The sequence below is a fragment of the Schistocerca cancellata genome, chromosome 4, assembly GCF_023864275.1.
Source record: "Schistocerca cancellata isolate TAMUIC-IGC-003103 chromosome 4, iqSchCanc2.1, whole genome shotgun sequence".
NCBI classification, from domain to species: Eukaryota; Metazoa; Arthropoda; class Insecta; order Orthoptera; family Acrididae; genus Schistocerca; species Schistocerca cancellata.
In genome coordinates, this window is record NC_064629.1 from 870,218,216 (window position 1) to 870,240,231 (window position 22,016).

The 22,016-nt window shown below is 44.5% G+C and overlaps 1 protein-coding gene across 1 annotated transcript in view; it reads left to right on the plus strand.

Annotated features, from left to right (window-relative positions):
* The window catches only part of LOC126184482 (uncharacterized), a 1,022,231-nt gene that overhangs the window by 516,824 nt on the left and 483,391 nt on the right, over positions 1–22,016 (plus strand). Inside the window, exon 8 of the mRNA XM_049926873.1 lies at positions 2,894–3,005. Within this exon, the coding sequence (XP_049782830.1) occupies positions 2,894–3,005 (112 nt within the window). The remainder of the gene's footprint in view (positions 1–2,893; positions 3,006–22,016) is intronic.

The following is a 22,016-nucleotide window of genomic DNA, read 5'->3' on the forward strand; positions in this document are numbered from 1 at the left end:
GCTAGCTGCGCAGCATTTGTGCACCGCCGCCGTCAGTGTCAGCCAGTTTGCCGTGGCATACGGAGCTCCATCGCAGTCTTTAACACTGGTAGCATGCCGCGACAGCGTGGACGTGATCCGTATGTGCAGTTGACGGACTTTGAGCGAGGGCGTATAGTGGGCATGCGGGAGGCCGGGTGGACGTACCGCCGAATTGCTCAACACGTGGGGCGTGAGGTCTCCACAGTACATCGATGTTGTCGCCAGTGGTCGGCGGAAGGTGCACGTGCCCGTCGACCTGGGACCGGACCGCAGCGACGCACGGATGCACGCCAAGACCGTAGGATCCTACGCAGTGCCGTAGGGGACCGCACCGCCACTTCCCAGCAAATTAGGGACACTGCTGCTCCTGGGGTATCGGCGAGGACCATTCGCAACCGTCTCCATGAAGCTGGGCTACGGTCCCGCACACCGTTACGCCGTCTTTCGCTCACGCCCCAACATCGTGCAGCCCGCCTCCAGTGGTGTCGCGACAGGCGTGAATGGAGGAACGAATGGAGACGTGTCGTCTTCAGCGATGAGAGTCGCTTCTGCCTTGGTGCCAATGATGGTCGTATGCGTGTTTGGCGCCGTGCAGGTGAGCGCCACAATCAGGACTGCATACGACCGAGGCACACAGGGCCAACACCCGGCATCATGGTGTGGGGAGCGATCTCCTACACTGGCCGTACACCACTGGTGATCGTCGAGGGGACACTGAATAGTGCACGGTACATCCAAACCGTCATCGAACCCATCGTTCTACCATTCCTAGACCGGCAAGGGAACTTGCTGTTCCAACAGGACAATGCACGTCCGCATGTATCCCGTGCCACCCAACGTGCTCTAGAAGGTGTAAGTCAACTACCCTGGCCAGCAAGATCTCCGGATCTGTCCCCCATTGAGCATGTTTGGGACTGGATGAAGCGTCGTCTCACGCGGTCTGCACGTCCAGCACGAACGCTGGTCCAACTGAGGCGCCAGGTGGAAATGGCATGGCAAGCCGTTCCACAGGACTACATCCAGCATCTCTACGATCGTCTCCATGGGAGAATAGCAGCCTGCATTGCTGTGAAAGGTGGATATACACTGTACTAGTGCCGACATTGTGCATGCTCTGTTGCCTGTGTCTATGTGCCTGTGGTTCTGTCAGTGTGATCATGTGATGTATCTGACCCCAGGAATGTGTCAATAAAGTTTCCCCTTCCTGGGACAATGAATTCACGGTGTTCTTATTTCAATTTCCAGGAGTGTATATTTATACAACACTGTGCTGAGCTTTATAGTAAATTCGGTAACATTGTGTTTATTAAATGATGTCGCCCTGCTGGCACTCGTTGACTCCGGTGTTCTTATTGGCAGGTGAGAATGTCTTTTTAAAAAACCAGTCATCCAGTCTGGACCAGCTTTTTTTATTTTCGTGCCACGATGGTGGAATATTGGGAGCATTGAAATTCAATGCACATTCGTAGGCTAACTTTTTGACTTCTTCTGGCAGAAGACCAAAGAAAATTGTAGCACATTGCAACAGATATTCTGCTAACTTATCTTCCTGTTCTTCAGTAAAGAGAACTCTTACTATTTTGTAACCAATCGCGATATTTTCTACCCCAGACCTTAGCTTTTTGACAAATCTGTATCAAGTCATCTGACAAATACGTAATTCCTTGTCAACAGTTTTTATTTTCCTGCCATCGTTGAGAACTGCATCTGCTGCTTTTTGCATCAACTCCTGTGGCACAGAACCTCGTGTATACGTCTCATACTACAAAAGAAAAAAATAACGATATTTTTATTCCGTTGGTGGAACAAATGAATTGGGGCAAGTTGGTTCGAGGTCAGAAAGCGCCCCCGAAAAACGTGACATCTAACCCCAATCACACATGTTGGAATAAAAGCAAGATATTGGTTACATTGCGAAACCTAGGCAATTTACGCATTGAGTGTCAAAACAGTAGACAAGTCATTACATTAAAACACTGAAACACTAAAGGCTACTCGTTAATATTCGTGAGATAGATGAAAAATAGCAAAATATTTACTTACGCGAACCAGCGACGCACCTACTGTCGTTCCGATGTTCTCGCGACCATTAGCCTGTTCACGATAGCTGTCGTCGGGGCGCTTTGGCGTTTCATTTCACGAAGTGTTTACTTCATATTCATATCTCTTTCCCTCGCGGAGTTATTTCAATAGGGACAACGTACCTCGGTAACTTCTAGCCCCGCTCTCCCCTGCCCTAGCCAGCAAGATCACCAGATCTCTCGGCAATTGAACACTTATGGGACACGTAAAGTGGGAACTTACTGGTTGCCAGGGTCTGCAAGAACCAATGCTGAAGTCCAACAGAAAGCCCAAGATTCTTGGGACAGTATCACATGGTGTCATTCGACACCACTGTGATCCTTTGGATACCTAAAAAACATGCGTACGTTGCCGACAGAGGGGCTACATTGCGTTTTTATGCGACTGTCTGGGCACCTTTTACTGTGATATCTGTGTTTCATTTGGTCTGAATTTGTTATCATATACTGCTACAATAACACCTCTATCCTCACCTGTCAATAACATGAACTTGTCCTTGAGGATACCGCATTTTTTTCCACAGCAGTGTAGATGGTTTCGCAGCAGTAGAATATATTTTCTTTCTTCAATGAGAAGCTGTACCTATAAAGTTAGAAAGAATTTAAAGCGATATTAAAATGTACGAAAATATTTCTTTTATTTGGGGGGAAAAGTTATATTACACCGTCTAAACTCTGTCACCGTTTTTCAAAAATTTTGTCACTCGCTGCAGCAAACCTTCATTTTTTCATGTTCTTCAATAGATTTAAAAATGCGTATAGAAAATAACGTGCTCTTTTTCTTTCAACAGGAGTTTGGAGTCGAGTCTTTTCAACAAAGCGAATGAGCTGCAAGAGGACATCAGCTTAAAGAGGTTTGATCTGCGCGTCGCCCAGATCCATTTGGGCGCAGTTAAGTCACAGGTACGTGCAACACACGCTCTCTGCACGCTGTACACTGACACACATAGTGTAGGAGGAGTGGTATGTATCCCTCCTATCCCTGCCTCCCCCTCTAGCTTCGTATGGAGCATAAATGTAATGATTATTTTCTGTTATGTAATGATCGCATGACAAGAATGCCACAAGGTTCAATCGTCTGCAGAAGCATCTCCGTGGTTTATGCTATGACTACCTACATTACCCGTAGCTCTCGCTAGTGTAAGCGTTTACCAGCTGTAATCGTGGGCCTGAGGACTTGAATTTGATTGCCCACTCTCCAGCTAGCAACTGTATGAATCAAGTCTAGGGAGATTAAAAAACTAGGCGTTTCCATCGTGAAGTCAATACAAAACATCGCATCGATAAGCATCATGACTTTGAAATAAGTTGGTTTGTACGAGGATACTTCAAAAAGTAAGTTACAATTTTTATAACACTCCAAGTAACTTTTAATAAATGTTGCACGTAGAAGTTGACAGACGCATTTGTGCCCTATTAAGCTAGCTGAGTACTATCGCCTATCTTTGGTAATCATTCGGTTATATTCGATAGACAATAGCGCCGTCAGTTGTTTCAGAAACATGTTCCTTGCAATTTCTAAGTACCATAACAATCATAGTTCACAGACGGATTTTCCCTTAGGTCCTACAAATTAATAATTACTATCTTATATTTTAAATAAATGAGAAACTATAACATCATTCACATCTGAATTGCGAATCTTTCCCTTGAAATCACGTCTTGCGTCATCTCGAATTTTCAGGCTGAGCGATATACCCCACCTAGGAGCCTTCAGACGGGAAGCACGGAGCAGAATGCCCTTTGCTCACAGTTTAGGTACGCATTGTTAAGTCGTCAGCGCTGTTCTTTCTCCCCATTGTCGTCTGTTCGTCTTTTGTGCACAGTATACTAAAGGTTTTCTGTGCGTGTTTGTCACTGAGAAAAACTGTGACTGTATGCGACATAGAAAGTTCCATTGCGGAAGCGAAAATTAGACCAGTACTGTGAAACTGGTCCATGCCGGATAATCCAAACAAATTAAAAGTGACTGAAGCTTAAAATGAAATACACTACTGGCCATTAAAATTGCTACACCACGAAGATGACGTGCTAAAGAAGCGAAATTTAACCGACCGGAAGAAGATGCTGTGATATGCAAATGATTAGCTTCTCAGAGCATTCACAAAAGGCTGGCGCCGGTGGCGACACCTACAACGTGGTAACATGAGAAAAGTTTCCAACCGATTTATCATACACAAACAGCAGTTGACCGGCGTCGCATGGTGAAACGTTGTAGTGATGCTTCGTGTCAGGAGGAGAAATGCGTACCATCACGTTTCGGATTGTAGCCTATCGTGATTGCGGTTTATCGTATCGCAACATTGCTGCTCGCGTTGGTCGAGATCCAATGACTGTTAGCAGAATATGGAATCGGTGGGTTCAGGAGGGTGGTACGGAACGCCGTGCTGGATCCCAACGGCCTCGTATCACTAGCAGTCGAGATGACAGGAATCTTATCCGCATGGCTGTAACGGATCGTGCAGCCACGTGTCGATCTCTGAGGCAACAGATGGGGACGTTTGTAAGACAACAACAATCTGCTCGAACAGTTCGACGACGTTTGCAGCAGCATGGACTATCAGCTCAGAGATCATGCATGCAGTTACCCTTGACGCTGCATCACAGACAGGGAGCGCCTGCGATGGTGTACTCAACGACGAACCTGGGTGCACGAATGGAAAAACGTAATTTTTTCTGATGATTTCAGGTTCTGTTTACAGCGTCGGCCAGTGTGACCGAGCGGTTTTAGGCGCTTCAGTCCGGAGCCCCGCGACCGCTACAGTCGCAGGTTCGCATCCTGCTTCGGGCATGGATTTCTGTGATGTCCTTAGCTTAGTTAGGTTTAAGTAGTTCTAAGTTCTAGGGGACTGATGACCTCAGATGTTATGTCCCATAGTGCTCAGAGCCATCTGAACCATCTGTTTACAGCATCATGACGGTCGCATCCGTGTTTGGCGACATTGCGGTGAACGCACATTGGAAGCGTGTATTCGTCATCGCTATACTGGTGTATCACCTGGCGTGATGGTATGGGGTGCCATTGGTTACTCGTCTCGGTCACCGCTTGTTCACACTGACGGCACTTTGTACAGTGGACGTTACATTTCAGATGTGTTACGACCCTTCATTCGATCCCTGCGAAACCCTACATTTCAGCAGGATAATGCACGACCGCATGTTGCAGGTCCTGTACGGGCCTTTCCGGATACAGAAAATATTCGACTGCTGCCTTGGCCAGCACATTCTCCAGATCTCTCACCAATTGAAAACGTCTGGTCAATGGTAGCCGAGCAACTGGCTCGTCACAAGACGCCAATCAGTACTCTTGATGAACTGTGGTATCGTGTTGAAGCTGCATGGCCAGCTGTACCTGTACATGCCATCCAAGCTCTGTTTGAATAATTCCCAGGCGTATCAAGGCCGTTATTACGGCCAGAGGTGGTTGTTCTGGGTACTGATTTCTCAGGATCTATGCACCCAAATTGCATGAGAATGTAATCACATGTCAGTTCTAGTATAATATATTTGTCCAATGAATACCCGTTTATCATCTGCATTTCTTCTTGGTGTAGCAATTTTAATGGCCAGTAGTTTGTGTAGCTCATACAACAAAGATTTTGAACTCTTACTGCTAGGTGCTCGCAATTATTTATTGATCTTTAGCAAGTTATTTAGCGCACAAACACGTATACCTGATTGAGGGTGGCAATTATTGAACTAATGGTTCAAATGGCTCTGAATACTATAGGACTTAACTTCTGAGGTCATCAGTCACCTAGAACTTAGAACTACTTAAACCTAACTAACCTATGGACATCACACACATCCATGCCCGAGGCAGGATTCGAACCTGCGACCTTAGCGGTCGCGCGGTTCCAGACTGTAGCGCCTAGAACCGCTCGGCCGTCCCGGTCCGCAATTATTGAACTACATGAAAAAAATGTAGTTACAAATTAAAGTGTACACAAACATTATTCAACATGTAAACGTCACTACAGGTATTCGGATTTAGGTTATTACATGTTCGATATGCCTGCCATCATTGGCGATGATGTGGCGCAGGCAAAGAGCAAAATTCTGCGTGACCCACTGAAGTGTCGGAACATCGATGCCGTCGATGATCTCCTAAATGTCTCTTTTCAGCTCAGTAATGGTTTTGGGCTTATTTCTGTACACTCTGTCTTTAATATGGAAGTCGCATGTTTTCAGATCCGGAGAATATTGCGGTCAGTCGAGTGGCCAGTGGCGTCCGGGAACCTTATAGCCAATGCGGTCCCCAAATTGCTCCTCCAGGTCATCAAACACTCTTGCTTCGATAGGGTCGAGCTCCATCTTGCATGAACCACATCTTGTCGAAATCAGGGTCACTTTGGATAATCGGGATAAAATCATCTTCCAAAACCTTCACGTATCGTTCGGTAGGAACGAATATCGCACCAATTATTCCGTCACTGGACATTACACACAACAGTGTCACCCGTTGAGGGTGAGGAGACTTCTCGATTGCGAAGTGCGGATTCGTCGGCCCCACATAATGCCACTCCAAAACAGCAGGGAACCTCCACCTTGCTGCACTCCATGGACAGTGTGTCTAAGGCGTTCAGCCTGACCGGGTTGCCTACAAACACGTCTCCAACGATTGTGTGATTGAAGGCATATGCGACACTCATCGGTGAAGAGAACGTGATGCCAATCATGAGCGGTCCAATCGGCATGTTGTTGGGCCCATCTGTACCACGCTGCATTGTGTCGTGGTTGCAAAGATGGACCTCGCCACGGACGTCGCGAGTGAAGTTGCGCATCATGCAGCCTTTTGTGCTCAGTTTGAATCGTAACACGACGTCCTGTGGCTGCACGAAAAGCATTACTCAACATGGTGGCGTTGCTTCAGGGTTCCCCCGAACTATAATCCGTAGGTAGCGGTCATCCACTTCAGTAGTAGCCCTTGGGCGGCCTGAGGGAGGCATGTCATCGACAGTTCCTGTCTCTCTTTTTCTCCTCCATGCCCGAACAACATCGCTTTGGTTCAGTCCGAGACGTCTGGACACTTCCCTTGTTGAGAGCCCTTCCTGGCACAAAGTAACAATGCGGACGCGATCGAACCGCGGTATCGACCGTCTAGGGATGGTTGAACTAAAGACAACACGAGTCGTGTACCTGGTGGAATGACTGGAACTGATCGGCTGTCGGACCCCCTCCGTCTAGTAGGCGCTGCTCATGCATGGTTGTTCACATCTATGGGCGGGTTTAGTGACATCTCTGAACAGTCAAAGGCATTGTTTCTGTGATACAACATCCACAGTCAACGTCTGTCTTCAGGAGTTCTGGAAACCGGGGTGATGCAAAACTTTTTTTGGTGTGTGTAGTAGGCTGTTTCGTCGCCAGTCGCATTTCGCTTCTTATATTTTCGAAGCATTTTCTATGGCGATTTCGTGTGGTCCTTAATTCATATGTACGCCGTGTTTGGATATCCTGTATTGCCTAGAATATTCCTTTCCTTGACATTTATCTCCACATTTCGCTACATATACGCAAGTGTTTTTTCCAGATACATTTATCTGTGGTGACAGTATTTTGTGAACTCCTGGTACTGATTATAAATAAAAGATAACGAGAACTATGTAAAATTATTAATAGAGGGCTAACTTTAAAACACCTGAAAATTCTTTATTCTTGTTTTGATAACGATTATGTTCCCACATCGCCAGGATTTCTACGGTATTAAAATAGAAACAAAGAGAACATATCGCAAAGGTTCATTCGAAAATTTTGACACATTGCAACTGCCATGCAGCTGTTAGTACTTGTTTAACTGCCCTTTGTATATCGGTAACGGTTGTTACTACAAAAGCTTTGTGCTTACTGGTACTTCCTCAAAAAGATCAGTTCTATTTCATCTTATTAGATCTAACATAAATGTATCATGAGTGGGTTTTCGAAGTAACTGTTCTAAGAAGTTTTCAGAGAAACGATTTAGTATTATTTCGCAGGCTCGCTCGTCACGCCTAACAGTTATAAAACTGTAATTATCCTCAAGGATTGTTGGTTGATTAATCGGTCCTCCAATGATGACAGCATATTGGGGAGCATACGTAATAGCTGTCTGAAGTTCTCTCTTACTTTCTCATGAAAATCTAAGGGTGAGTCTGTCAGTCGATAGGAGGACCCAATTATAAGTTGATGCCCTCCTTTGACATTTCACCAGCTCGAGTCAAGTACCGACTCAAAGGTGCAACTTGCCAATAGTTCGTGTATCGTGGAATTGATTTTCACGGTGGAAACTCGCAGACGCGTTGCTCTACCTCCAAGGAATGGCTGTTCATCGGAGTAGTTTGAGGGTAAGTTCAATAGCGGAAACGATATTCTACAATTTAGATGTATCCTAATTAATTAACTAATAGAGAAGTGTACTAATAGAGAAGTGTACGGATTTTAGTCACTAAGACAGTATTACCAACAGCACTACTAGTAGTTGGGTAATTGCTTTAAGGGTTGAATATTAGTTTAGTAATGGTAGAAGAAAGATCTTATTCTTTTCCTTTTTCTGTTGATTTTGTTTACTAGGATATTTACTTTTTGGTATTTTTTAGCAATCGGATTTTGCCTTTGTAATATTTTAACTACCTGGTTGGCTCTGAGCACTATGGGACTTAACTTCTAAGGTCATCAGTCCCCTAGAACTTAGAGCTACTTAAACCTAACTAACCTAAGGACATCACACACACCCATGCCCGAGGCAGGATTTGAACCTGCGACCGTAGCGGTCTCGCGGTTACAGACTGCAGCGTCCAGAACCGCTCGGCCACACCGGCCGGCTACCTGTTTGTGTTAATTATTTTATACATTTTTATTATATGCAAAAATATGAGTTGTGGGACCTATCATAGCTTTCCAGGTAAGAAACTGTAATTGTGAAGAATAGATAAGTAAAAAGTTGCCGATACTTCCTCTCCATACATCACCTCATGTAAACAGTTAATAACAGTTCTCGAAACATATTGTGCCTTGAGTAATAAACATACCTATGTGAATGAAAAATGTTATTTTGCAACGGAAAGCGTTCTTTACAGTGCCAGTAAATTGTGGTTGTACAGCCACTGCCGTTGCAAGACACATGTTAATGCTGAGTATATGAAATTACTGAGATCTCTTCCGAACACAATAAACGCAAGTCTCCGTTATCAACTTATGAAAAAGGGCTTCATTGCTTACTGCAACTGAATATAGACAAATTTAGAATGTACTGACCCTCATCAGAGTAATACACCCTGTTTGTAATTGATATATGTATTCTGTGAGAATGTGAAAGATTTGGCGTGATATGCGTGATATCTTAAATTCCCTGAAAGTCTTTGTTGGATAAGTTGTGTTCGTAAGCTGTGAACTCTCTGTTTCTCCTTACCTAGTTCTCTTTCTCTCTATCTGTATACCCTGTATTCCATTATATCTGCAGGATTCTTATGTATTGTTTCTTTATTTTTTCTGCCCTGTTCCCCTCACTCTTTATTTCTTTCTGTAGAAAACACGAAAAACTAATTTGAAAAGTGAGTACCAGCAATGATAGTTCGGACTAATAAAACCTTATATAAATGGTTCCCTTGGCCTGCGCTATGTTCCACTTAGCACTGCATTAATTTTCACGGTTTTGCGAGAAACTGCCACTTTTTATATCATATCAAAACGTGTATTGCGTGTAGTATGCCTTATAATGACGAACTGTTCTTCCTCTGTAGAATAATACTAGATCAGGTAGGGTACGTACGAAATGTCGCCTACGCTAACAACCGAGAACCGAAGAGAAACGGGCTGGAGTTCGAACAGACAAGAGGTGAAGAATGGTTCCGCCGGTCCATCTATATACGTCAGGTTATCCAGTAAGAGCTTAACACTATTGAGAGGCGCGTTCGGGAAAGAAAGATTTATTGTGCCAGTTTTGACGGGTTCTCTGCGTTTGTGAAGAGAAAGAAACAAGATTCGACTCGGCGCTTCCATTAGCTGTTAATATCATTCGTCATACTTATAAGCACTGTTTACGTCGGTGCAATCTAACGGACCCAATTACTCGTTCTTAATCTTCTAAAATCTGCCGCATCACTACATATTTTAAATTAATGTCCCCGCCGCGTTTTTCTGTCGGTATGTGAAGGCTAATGTCAGGAACTACTTCAAGGCTTTTGATATGGTTTCACTAATACATAGATAGTTTCACGAGCAAGGTTTGTGTACATAATTTATAAATATTTCGTGTAAACTGGCTGAACTATGATGAATTAAAGTCCTCCCTGCCTTTTTTCTGTCTGTATATGAAGGCTCTAACAACCCTACCACAACAAGGGGTTAAAAATTAATATGTTTGTAGTGTTGCTCACGCTGATAAATATTGCATTTTCGGGCAACAACGAAGTTATATTATGTGGAAGGTGTCATTAGAGCACAGTCGTGTTTCCCACGCTGGTCTCGTTGTGAACTCTTGGCCCAATCGTCGAAAATCTAGGTAGTGACGATTCCAAGCTCGGATGCAAAGACGCCTAGGTGTTATTCTGCGATATTCAAAAGTTTTATAGATGTGTTTCATAAACCATTCTTCAAGATTAAACTTTTGCAAGTTAGGACAATGGTGATGTAAAAAAGTAATCAGCACTCCGAATTTAAGTTACACTTCTTTTTTATTACTTTTGTTGCAATATCGCGTAACTCGTTCCAAAACATCACTTCACAAGATAAAACATACTTGAAAATATCTTCCTCACCGTTAAAGTTCACATTTCATAAACAGACTACAATTTGCGTCTTTTTAACATGACGACCAAAGCTTGACCCTCTAATAACCGCTTACGCGCCCAAAATCAGAGTTACAAGTACGTCTATGATCATAGTTACAAAAGAAAGAATACACATAAGAATAATATCATTGCAATATATACATCTCGATGTATCGAAGTACCTCTACATTAATGAAATCAAATCTGAATGTCGTCACAGAAATATGTTAACTACTTTACAGAAACACAGTGAGTATTGCTGGTATCGAGAGGTTGAGGTGAGGTGCCGTAATGGTTACGTAATTCAAGTACCATGACAAGGCTAATATCGAGAACTATTGTAGGGATTTTGACACACTTTTCATTAACAGAGTGGAGGTTTGTGTAGTAATTTATTATGAAGGTTTGTGCATGTAATTCATTACCACTACGTCAGTCAAATCGTCCGGCCATAGGTACTTAAGCCGGCCGTGGCGACCGAGCGGTTCTAGGCGCTACAGTCTGGAACCGCGCGACCGCTACGGTGGCAGGTTCGAATCCTGCCACGGGCATGGATGTGTGTGATGTCCTTAGGTCAGTTAGGTTTAAGTAGTTCTAAGATCTAGGGAACTGATGACCTCAGAATTTATGTCCCATAGTGCTCAGAGCCATTTGAACCATTTGAACCATAGGTACTTAGTGCGAAACTGGGGCGGGTCGCTAGTATAATCATAGAAAGAAATACACAACAGCCCATGTAACTCGATACGCTTGATAATCCCCTGCAACTCATTTTAATGAAAAACAAGGGAACACACAACAACAGCCAAGATTGTGTTTAAATATTTATTAGTCTTCTCCTATTCAGTCTGGAAAGTCGCCCAAAACAAAAAATTAATCACTCCCCGTCATTCATTAGAGAGTATAAAAACCTGTACTGCGAATCGATACATAGAATTCCTATTTATTTGAACGGAACTTTATTTGGAGAGACCTATGGTATCTAACGGATGACGGCAGTATGAATAACTTCATATTGAATAAAATAGTCCCGCAACGGTGTAGAAACTATTTATTTTAATTGGAAAATTACACAGGTTTTCACAATGCATCGCTGGATCTCCAGCGCGGAGGCCACACCGGCGCCACCGCACTACCCACTGTGTCAAATACAATGCCCGAAAAAAAAAGTGACGCACCAACTAAACATGTCAATATAGCTTCGTACACGTACATTCCATTTGCGTGTATGTAAACGATCAGAGGTGCATTGCAATTCTCTGTGACAGGTAGAATATCCACCAGAGAGAATTGCTGTTGTTCTTGTTTGTTGTTGTTACAGCTGTGTCCGTCGGTGTAACGAAGTAGATGAACACTCCAGAACACATTAAACATTATAGAATGATTAAAACATAAATGTGTTTATTTAGAATATATACATTATTGAATATACGTAACTTTATATCTTGTAGTCTCCCTGCCTGTTTCGCTAGTACTGGTTATCAACAATCACTTGCAGTCCGAGTATAAATAGCGTTGTGCTAGTTTCGTAAGATCTCAGTGTCGCTCCACTAGGTTCTTAGGATGTTACTGTACTGTCTTTAGTAACCTCGGCGTGATCTGAGGGTAGTCTGAGGATAATTTGATAACAATATGAGGGGGAGCTCTGAGTGCGTCGGCTTAAAGAGACGCGCTGGGAATCGCAATTGCAAGCAGTGAGGCGTGCGAATTCGGCGTCCTCTGGTGGCGTGCGCGTGCGTACTGCCACATGGCTGGCGAGCCCTCTATAGCAGCGGCTGGTTTAAATACAGGGCTATTACAAATGATTGAAGCGATTTCATAAATTCACTGTAGCTCCATTCATTGACATATGGTCACGACACACTACAGATACGTAGAAAAACTCATAAGGTTTTGTTTGGCTGAAGCCGCACTTCAGGTTTCTGCCGCCAGAGCGCTCGAGTGCGCAGTGAGACAAAATGGCGACACGAGCCGAGAAAGCGTATGTCGTGCTTGAAATGCACTCACATCAGTCAGTCATAACAGTGCAACGACACTTCAGGACGAAGTTCAACAAAGATCCACCAACTGCTAACTCCATTCGGCGATGGTATGCGCAGTTTAAAGCTTCTGGATGCCTCTGTAAGGGGAAATCAACGGGTCGGCCTGCAGTGAGCGAAGAAATGGTTGAACGCGTGCGGGCAAGTTTCACGCATAGTGATGTGAAAGATTCAGTGTTTAAACCTCCTCTACCAAGAAACGTGCCAGAACTGCGAGCTCGCATCAACAACGCTTTCGAACTCATTGATGGGGACATGCTGCGCCGAGTGTGGGAGGAACTTGATTATCGGCTTGATGTCTGCCGAATCACTAAAGGGGCACATATCAAACATTTGTGAATGCCTAAAAAAACTTTTTGAGTTTTTGTATGTGTGTGCAAAGCATTGTGAAAATATCTCAAATAATAAAGTTATTGTAGAGCTGTGAAATCGCTTCAATCATTTGTAATAACCCTGTATTTCTTCAGTGGAGATAACAAGCGGCGCGCGTAACGATGTGTGCGGTCGACGAAGACACCATCTATAGCGTAGTTACCAGGCCTGGTAGGGGCGAGAACAGCGTCTGATGTTGAGTGATTACTGAGTTACCGCGCACACATGTCAGTGTTTAAAAAGGTCCCATTGCAGGTCTCCGTTTGGCCGGCAGGTCGAATCGCGCAGTAACCAGATTTGTGGGCATTAGGATGCGACAGTAGCCCGATGTGGACTGCACTGGAACGTGAGGGCAAGCGTACTTGGTGTCAAGGATCCAGTCGACGACGTCTGACCACTACAAGGGATGATCGCCGTACTGTGCACCAAGCACATCATAAACCCTTCACGTCTCTGCTTGCCATTCGAGAACAAGTAACGAAATCCCTGCAACATTCTGTATCATCTCATACCAGTGGTCAGAGACTAGTAGTAGATGGGCTAGGGAATTACTGTCCCTTGCGTAGGCTGCCGCCAACACACAACAAAAATGGGTGCATTTGGAGTGGTACCATGACTGGAAGCGTATACTGCTGGGGACAGGTGTCGCGTTGTGTTCAGCGCTGAATCTCGTCTCTGCACTAGACGAGATGACCATCGTCGCCGAGTATGGGAAGAGGTACCATTCTTCCAATGTTTTGGGGAGGCACAGCGCTGTTCTCTTCGCTTCGTGGTTTGGGGATCCACCGGGTATGACTTCTGGTGACAGCTGATAGTCATTTGAGGAATTCTGGTGACACAACAGTACGTCAGGGATATACACACATCAAAAAAAGTTGTGCATCACCCTGGTTCCCAGAACTCCTGAAGATAGACGTTGACTGTGGATATTGTGTCACAGACACGGCTCGTGATGTCCGTAGTTGAACCATGCCGAGACGGTCAATACCGCGGGTCAGTCATGTCCGCATTGTTACATTGTGCCAGGAAGAGCTCTCAGCAAAGGAAGCGTCCAGGCGTATCGGAGTGAACCAAAGCGATGTTGTTCGGACATGGAAGAGATACAGAGAGACAGTAACTGTCAACTGCATGCCTTTCTCAGACCGCCCAAGGCTGCTACTACGGTGCATGATCGCTACCAATACATTATGGCTTGGAGGAACCCTGCCAGCAACGCCACCATGTTGAATAATGCTTTTCGTGCAGCCACAGAACGTCGTGTTACGACTCAAACTGTGCGCAATAGGCTGCATCGTGCGCAACGTCACTCCCGACGTCCATGGCAAGGTCCATCTTTGCAACCACGAACAATACAGTGTGGTACAGATGGGCCCAACAACATTCGGAATGGACTGCTCAGGATTAGCATCACCGATGAGTGTCACATATGCCTTCAACCAGACAATCGTCAGAGACGTGTTTGGAGGCAACCCGGTCACGCTGAACGCCTTGGACACAGTGTCCAGCGAGTGCAGCAAGGTGGAGGTTCCCTGCTGTTTTGGGGTGGCATTATGTGGGGCCGACGTACGCCGCTGGTTTTCATGGAAGGTGCCATAACGGCTGTGCGATACGTGAATGCCATTCTCTGATCGATAGTGCAATCATATCGGCAGCATATTGGCGAAGCAATCGTCTTCCTGGACGACAATTCGCGCCCTCATCATGTACATCTTGTGAATGACTTCCTTCAGGATAACGACATTGCTCGACTAGAGTGGCTAGCATGTTCTTCAGACATGAACAATATCGAACATGCCTGGGATAGATTGAAAAGGGCTGTTTATGGACGACGTGACTCACCAACCACTCTGAGGGGTCTCCACCGAATCGCTGTTGAGGAGTGTGACAATCTGGGCCAACTTGATGAACTTGTGGATAGTACGCTACGACGAATACAGGCATGCATCAGTGCAAGAGGACGTGCTACTGGGTATTAGAGGTACCGGTGTGTACATCCATCTGTTCAAATGGTTCAAATGACTCTGAGCACTATGAGACTTAACATCTGAGGTCATCAATCCCCTAGAACTTAGAACAACTTAAACCTAACTAACCTAAGGACAACACACATATCCATGCCCGAGGCAGGAATCGAACCTGCGACCGTAGCAGTCGCGCGGTTCCTGACTGAAGCGCATAGAACCGCTTGGCCACCGCGGCCGGCCACAGCAATCTGTACCACCACCTTTGAAGGACTCGCTGTATGGTGGTACAACACGCAATGTGTGGTTTTCATATGCAGTGAAAAAGGCGGACATGATGTTTATGTTGATCTCTATTCAAATTTTCTGGCCGGGTTTCAGAACTCTCGAGACCGAGGTGATGCAAAACTTTTTTTTATATGTGTACTATGTTCTCATGTGTTAACTATCTGCGACGGTATCGAGGTGGCACTTTTCAATAAGATAATGTTCATCCGCGCGGCACGTGTCCTTATTAATCGTCTACGTGATGTTGAGGAATTCCCATGCGTGCAAGTACCCAGATCTGTCGCCGATATACCGTATGTGGGACCAGTTCGAACGTCAGCTTCGTCCCAGGGCCAGTAACCAGTTTCAACAGTTGTGAGCTAGCTTGCCTCAGGAGAGAATACGAGTACTACTGCCAAATTCTTTGCAAATTTAACTCGATATTGTCATCAGTGAAATAATTTCACATGCACTCTTAACACGTTAAGTGTCTTTTCTTTTCCTTCTCCCCTTCGGCGTGCTTCAGGTGTCTTGTCAGGCAGTATAGATAATACAAGGTACGCCACAACTTTCTGACAGTTTTAATTAATTTCAACTCACGTATTACACAATATATTCATTGCTGCACAGTGACGCATTTTTGCATATGCGTCGTATTTCAATACCCATGGACCTGTAGCTCATCGTGGGTTGGTGGTGGACACATTTTCTTCACTGTTTGTTTCTGAAATTGTGATTCTTACGTTGCAACTAAGCGTCAGTTCCGTCAGGACTTAAAGTTGGGTGGAAGATTGTATGTTCCATCACGAAACACATTTTTGTATGTATGGAAAACTTTAGACAAACAGGTTAGGCTATAAAAAGGAAACTCAACTTGTCGTCCATCATCAGTCAAAACATGAGGAAACATGGAGCGAGTAAAACACGCTATGGAAACTAATCTTTACCGGTCATATCGGAAACACGCTTTTGCTGTGCAACTCTCTGAACGGAGCAGAAGACGAGTACTTCATTATAATTTACACCTCCGCCTCGTCCGCTTTTACAAAATGACCGTGATTCGCCTAATATTTTCAGAACAAATGTTTGAACTGTTGGCTAATGACTAGGTTCTCACGATGTACGACAAAGCTCATTTCGATTTATTTGGTTATATTAACCTCATAACTTCAGCTGTCGGTCGGATAAAAACGATGAACACACGCGTGAAAGTTCCAATGAAAGTGAGAATGTGACCGTTTGGCGAGACGTAACGAAGAAATGTATCATTCGGTCCTATTTTTTCGCGGGGAATGTTGTTACCTAGGAATCAGACGTTTAAATCGCAGACGAATCTGGTTCCAGCAAGACACAGCAGCTGTTCTGACAGTTTATATTATGTTTAATTCGATGGTCACCTAATTTGTCATAATGGTGACACGTTCCCCATACCTAATTGTGTATGATTTTTCTGTGGGGGTATCTTAAATCAAGGTTGTACGTTTATAAACCACGTGCACTAAATGAACTGCAATTGAAAATTCTTCAGGAAAACTCTGCCATACCGCATCAAGTGTTAGGGCGTATTTTTGACGATTTCGGAACAAGACTTGAAGAATGCGTAGAAAAATATGGACACTACTTAGATGACGTCATTTTGAAATTATATATACATATTTTTGATGACGCTTTAATGGCATATGTACCCCAATATACCGTAGCAGTAAGTAAGTTAAAATCTTGTGTAATAAGTTTGGTATCATGTAACTTTCTAGCAGATTAAAAGTGCGTGTCAGACCGGGACTCGAACCTGTGACCTTCCTCTTCCGTGAGCGAGTGCTCTGCAGATTGATCTATCCAAGTATGACTCACTACCCGTCCTCGCAGCTTTAATCCCGCCAGTACCCTTCTCCCAGGTTCGATTCCCAGTCCAGAACGCAGTTTTTACCTACCAGGAAGTTTCAATTCAGCGCACATACCACTGCAGAGTGAAACCTCATTCTGGATATTTCTGATTAAACGTCGTGATATCTTTTCACCACACCCAGTACAAACTTCTGCATGCGGGTCCTAGAATTAACAGTCGTCCATAGCGTTACAATCCTCCTAAGGTGCGTCCTTGTCTTGACTTTCTCGCGCAGTGCAGCCTTCAGTTAAATCAATGCTTCCTCCATTAGGCCGACCGTTCAAATCCACGTACGGCCATTAGGTTTTCCGTAATCTCACTAAATCGCTCCCGTGAAACATACAGAGCTTATATTCGGTCCCTAATGACCACGATGTCGACGGGACTTCAGACGCTAGTTTCGCTTGCTTCCTTCCATTAGGCCATTGCCTCGGTACTTCCTTATTTCTTAGAATCCAGCAAAGCACTTCCATGGTCCACCCATGATCCATTTCCCTGGTTACAAGTCCCTCCCACCTTGGTCTGTTGCTTGATGAATACAATTGTTGTCCTGTCCCTCCTAGTGACTGTCCATAAGCATCTCTCTGTTACTCGTTGAGAATCTTCTTATTTTCAGTGGTTTTCAGATACTTCGGACACTTAGATACAGTGCTCGGTTATGGCTGACTTACTGAGTTGCAAAAAGCAAGTGTGGCGAGCATTGTATCTACGCAGGAGATTCCATGGATTATTCTGCCATGAAAATCTTGGCCTCGACGGGATCCTTCTGTGATTCAGTTATTAAGGAACCTGTGGAAATAGCTCTAGTCATAGGTCTTATTAATTGTGATGGCGGCTTTCAGTAGGATAAGGAGTGGGACATGGTGATTTCTTTAATATCTTCCGAAAGAAAACAGTTTATAACTAATGAGACGTCTAGCGGGAATTGAGTTTATTAATTTTGACGTCTGACTTTTAAATCCGCGAGTACGCATTCCCATAGAGAATGTGCATGTGGTACCACCATTACGCATGCACCTGCGCGTCATAGATGGTACAATATTCAAATGTAACGGATGCCTTTGCGGATGCGCCTCCGTCCCAATTTTTAGTATAAAGTAAGCGGTGTGAAAACTAGCGATCTCCAATGCAAAAAACTCACCTGAAGATGGCTGAATGGTTGTTAGCCGAAATATCTTGACAAGAAGTCCACGTAATACAGTTATAATCCCCGAATTTCATGGAACAAACGTTCTAGAATTTTAAGGAATTCCCCTCATTATGCGCTTTCTCCGGTCAGCTTACTTACAGGGGCTCATCTGTAACGGTAGCTCCACATGGTGGCCCAATAGCTAAAGGAACGAGTTCCCATACTTTATAGCAGATGTTTCATTTACTGTCAGGTCTCAGCATGAGGCTAGATGTAAATAACAACAATTCTGGGAACCAGAAAGCTTCATACATGCTAGAAAGCAATGGAGGTTACGGACTAATGTCCCACCGACGTATTATACATCAGAGACTGGTCACAAACTCAGAGTTAACAAGGGTAGTGAATAATATAAGCCGTGGTCGGTTTGAAGGAGCCACCCAAGTCTTTGCCTGAAATAAATTGGGAAAATCACGGATTACGGTACTAGGATGGCCAAATGGGGATTGCACCCCACTAATATGTGTTAGGACTGTAGCATGGTAACAACTCCGTCACTTCAGCTGAGTCTCGGCGTAGGCAAACAGGCCAATGCGACGTCCTACATCACGCAGCTGCTGCGTCCGGGTGTGGAAGCGTGGCGCAGAGCTAAGAGACGAGCCACCCACCACCACCGAAGCCACCATGGGAGGATTTTATCCACCGCCATATGGGCCTTCATAAGCCGTTCAGAACGAGACTCCTCCTCTGTTGTTCTTTTTGTACTGTACCTGGACCACTAATACAACAGTTTCGGTTTTAAACCAATGTCACGAGGGTTCTCTCGAATCGACACGTCTATAAATCATTATAGAAATAACATAAGAGGCATAGTATTTTTCCAACTACCTGCCCCTGTTATATTTCTCTCTTTCGCAAAAATAAATAAAAACATGAACAGGGACATGATTCGATATTTTACACTGCAGCGTAACAGTATGATGACACCTCCTAATTTTGGCGTCTACGGATCATACCTTCTTTATAATTTAACCGTGACGCAAGACGAAAAAAATAATTCAATTATCTGAGCGGTAGCTAAATTCGACTGGCGCTAATCGGTGACACGTAGATTTTTCTCACGAATCACTTCCCTGCTTCTGTAACCATTGCTAGAAGAACACAAGACGATACAGGTAGCATGAATACTGTGTTCGCGGCATTCCCTAGGAACATTAGTCCTTTGACCAATTTTTTGGTTACGAATCCATTCTCAGGTATTACGTTCTTCTAAACATGTTGTCTTCTCTAGGCTGGGTGGCAACATGTATCAACATAATGCGTCATGCCATATGGCTAGGTGACTCAGAAAATGAATGAATGCAATTGAGGTACCAAATTACGAGGGTAACTTGGAAAGTAACGACCTATTTCGCTTTCCCGCTTCACCGATTGATATAAAGCTTCTATCCAAAGTCGACTGAATTTTCCTCAAAGTCTTGTCTGAGTGCCAGTCTAAAAATGTTTTAATTGTTTATTCCCTGATTGTTTAAAATGAACACTGTGATATAAAGTCAGTCGGACAGTGAGATCAGAGGTTATGTTCGACTTTTGAATGCACTGAAGTTGAAACCTACAGAAAATAACCGTCAGCTGTAATAAGTGGATTCAGATTCAGCAGTGAACGATAGAAATGTGAGAACGTGGTGTAAAATTTTCAACACTGGACGAACAAACGAGCTTGATGAAGCTCGCCTCTGACTCCCAACACTCACACAATGAATTGAAGAATCAAGTGAAGAGCGAAATCTTACAGGACAAATGCGTAACGTTTGACGAATTTCATACTTGCTTACCAAATATGTCTCGTTTCTTGCTTGGAGAAATTGTGTCTGCACGTCTAAGCTGTTGCAAAATTTGCGGGCCGGGATGGCCGAGGGTTTTTAGGCGCTACAGTCTAGAACCGCACGACCGCTACGTTCGCAGGTTCGAATCCCCTTCGGCGTGGATGTGTGTAATGTCCTTAGGTTAGTTAGGTTTACGTAATTCTAAGTTCTAGGGGACTGATGACCTCAGAAGTTAAGTCCCATAGTGCTCAGAGCCATTTGAACCATTTTTTTGTCGCAAAATTTGTGCACTACGTGTTGTCTGGCAGCTGAGTGACCAACACAAAACTCAGATAATGGCTGCAGTACTGATGTATCACGCGGAGAAAAATGCTTTTTTTATCAAATTATTAATGGTGATGAGATATGAGTCTCTCACTTCACCCCAGAGATCAAGCGCTAATCACTGGAGAGGCACCATTTCTCATCAATTAAAAAAACCTCTAAAATTAAAATTTGTCAACAGAAACTCAAGGCGACGATTTTTTGGATCTTAAGGGTGATCTTTTCGTGGATTTCATGCCAAAAGGCACTGCGTTCAGTGCAAATGGTTCAAATGGCTCTGAGCACTATGGGACTTAACTTCTGAGGTCATCAGTCCCCTAGAACTCAGAACTACTTAAACCTAACTAACCTAAGGACAACACACACACCCATGCCCGAGGCAGGATTCGAACGTGCGACCGTAGCGTCCGCGCGGTTCCAGGCTGTAGCCCCTAGAACCGCTCGGTCATTCCAGTCGGCTGTGTTCAGTGCACATCGATATCCCGATACCCTAAGAAAACTACCGTAACTAATACAAAATTATACGCGTTGAATGCTTTCTCGCAGTACTGCGCTACTTCACGACAATGACCACCCTCACGCTGTTGCTTCAGCCAAAGGTTTACTGCATCAATGTGGGTGTAAGACTTTCGATTATCCACCCTGCTATCCTAACCTCGCTCGTAGTGATTTTGACCTTTTCACGAGGCTTGGACGCGAAATGTTTTGGAAACGTTGCCGAGATGAAGAATGTAGTCAACAACTGGCTTAATGGTCTGGCTGCAGACACTACGATCAGCAGTTTTGAACTTCGTGGGCAGACGTTCACTACTTCCTTGATTACCCTCGTACTTCGTTGGTCACCAAATGGTTCAAATGGCTCTGAGCACTATGCGACTTAACTTCTGAGGTCATCAGTCGCCTAGAACTCAGAACTAATTAAACCTAACTAACCTAACGTCATCACACACATCGATGACCGAGGCAGGATTCGAACCTGCGACCGTAGCGGTCGCTCGGTTCCAGACTGTAGCGCCTAGAACCGCACGGCCACTCCGGCCGGCTATAGTTGGTCACCAAATTTCCTGGATATGAACCAATTTTAACATCTGTGTAGCCGTCTTCTCTGTATAAATCCAACACCATGCACCCTTCAGGAGCTGCGGAAAACTGAGCACACAGCATGACTCTAGATACGAAGCCTTGTCATCACTCACGCATCATTGTTTCCGCTTGACCAGCAGAACTGACTTTCAGTTCCGGCTTCTGCTGCACGCAAACATTGTGGCTCGACGTCGTAGTGGGAGTGAGTAAGCTATAAATATTTTGTATCATCGCAGAGCGGTTAGGGCTGAGAGACACGCGGCCGGCTTCCGCTTGGCGCGCGG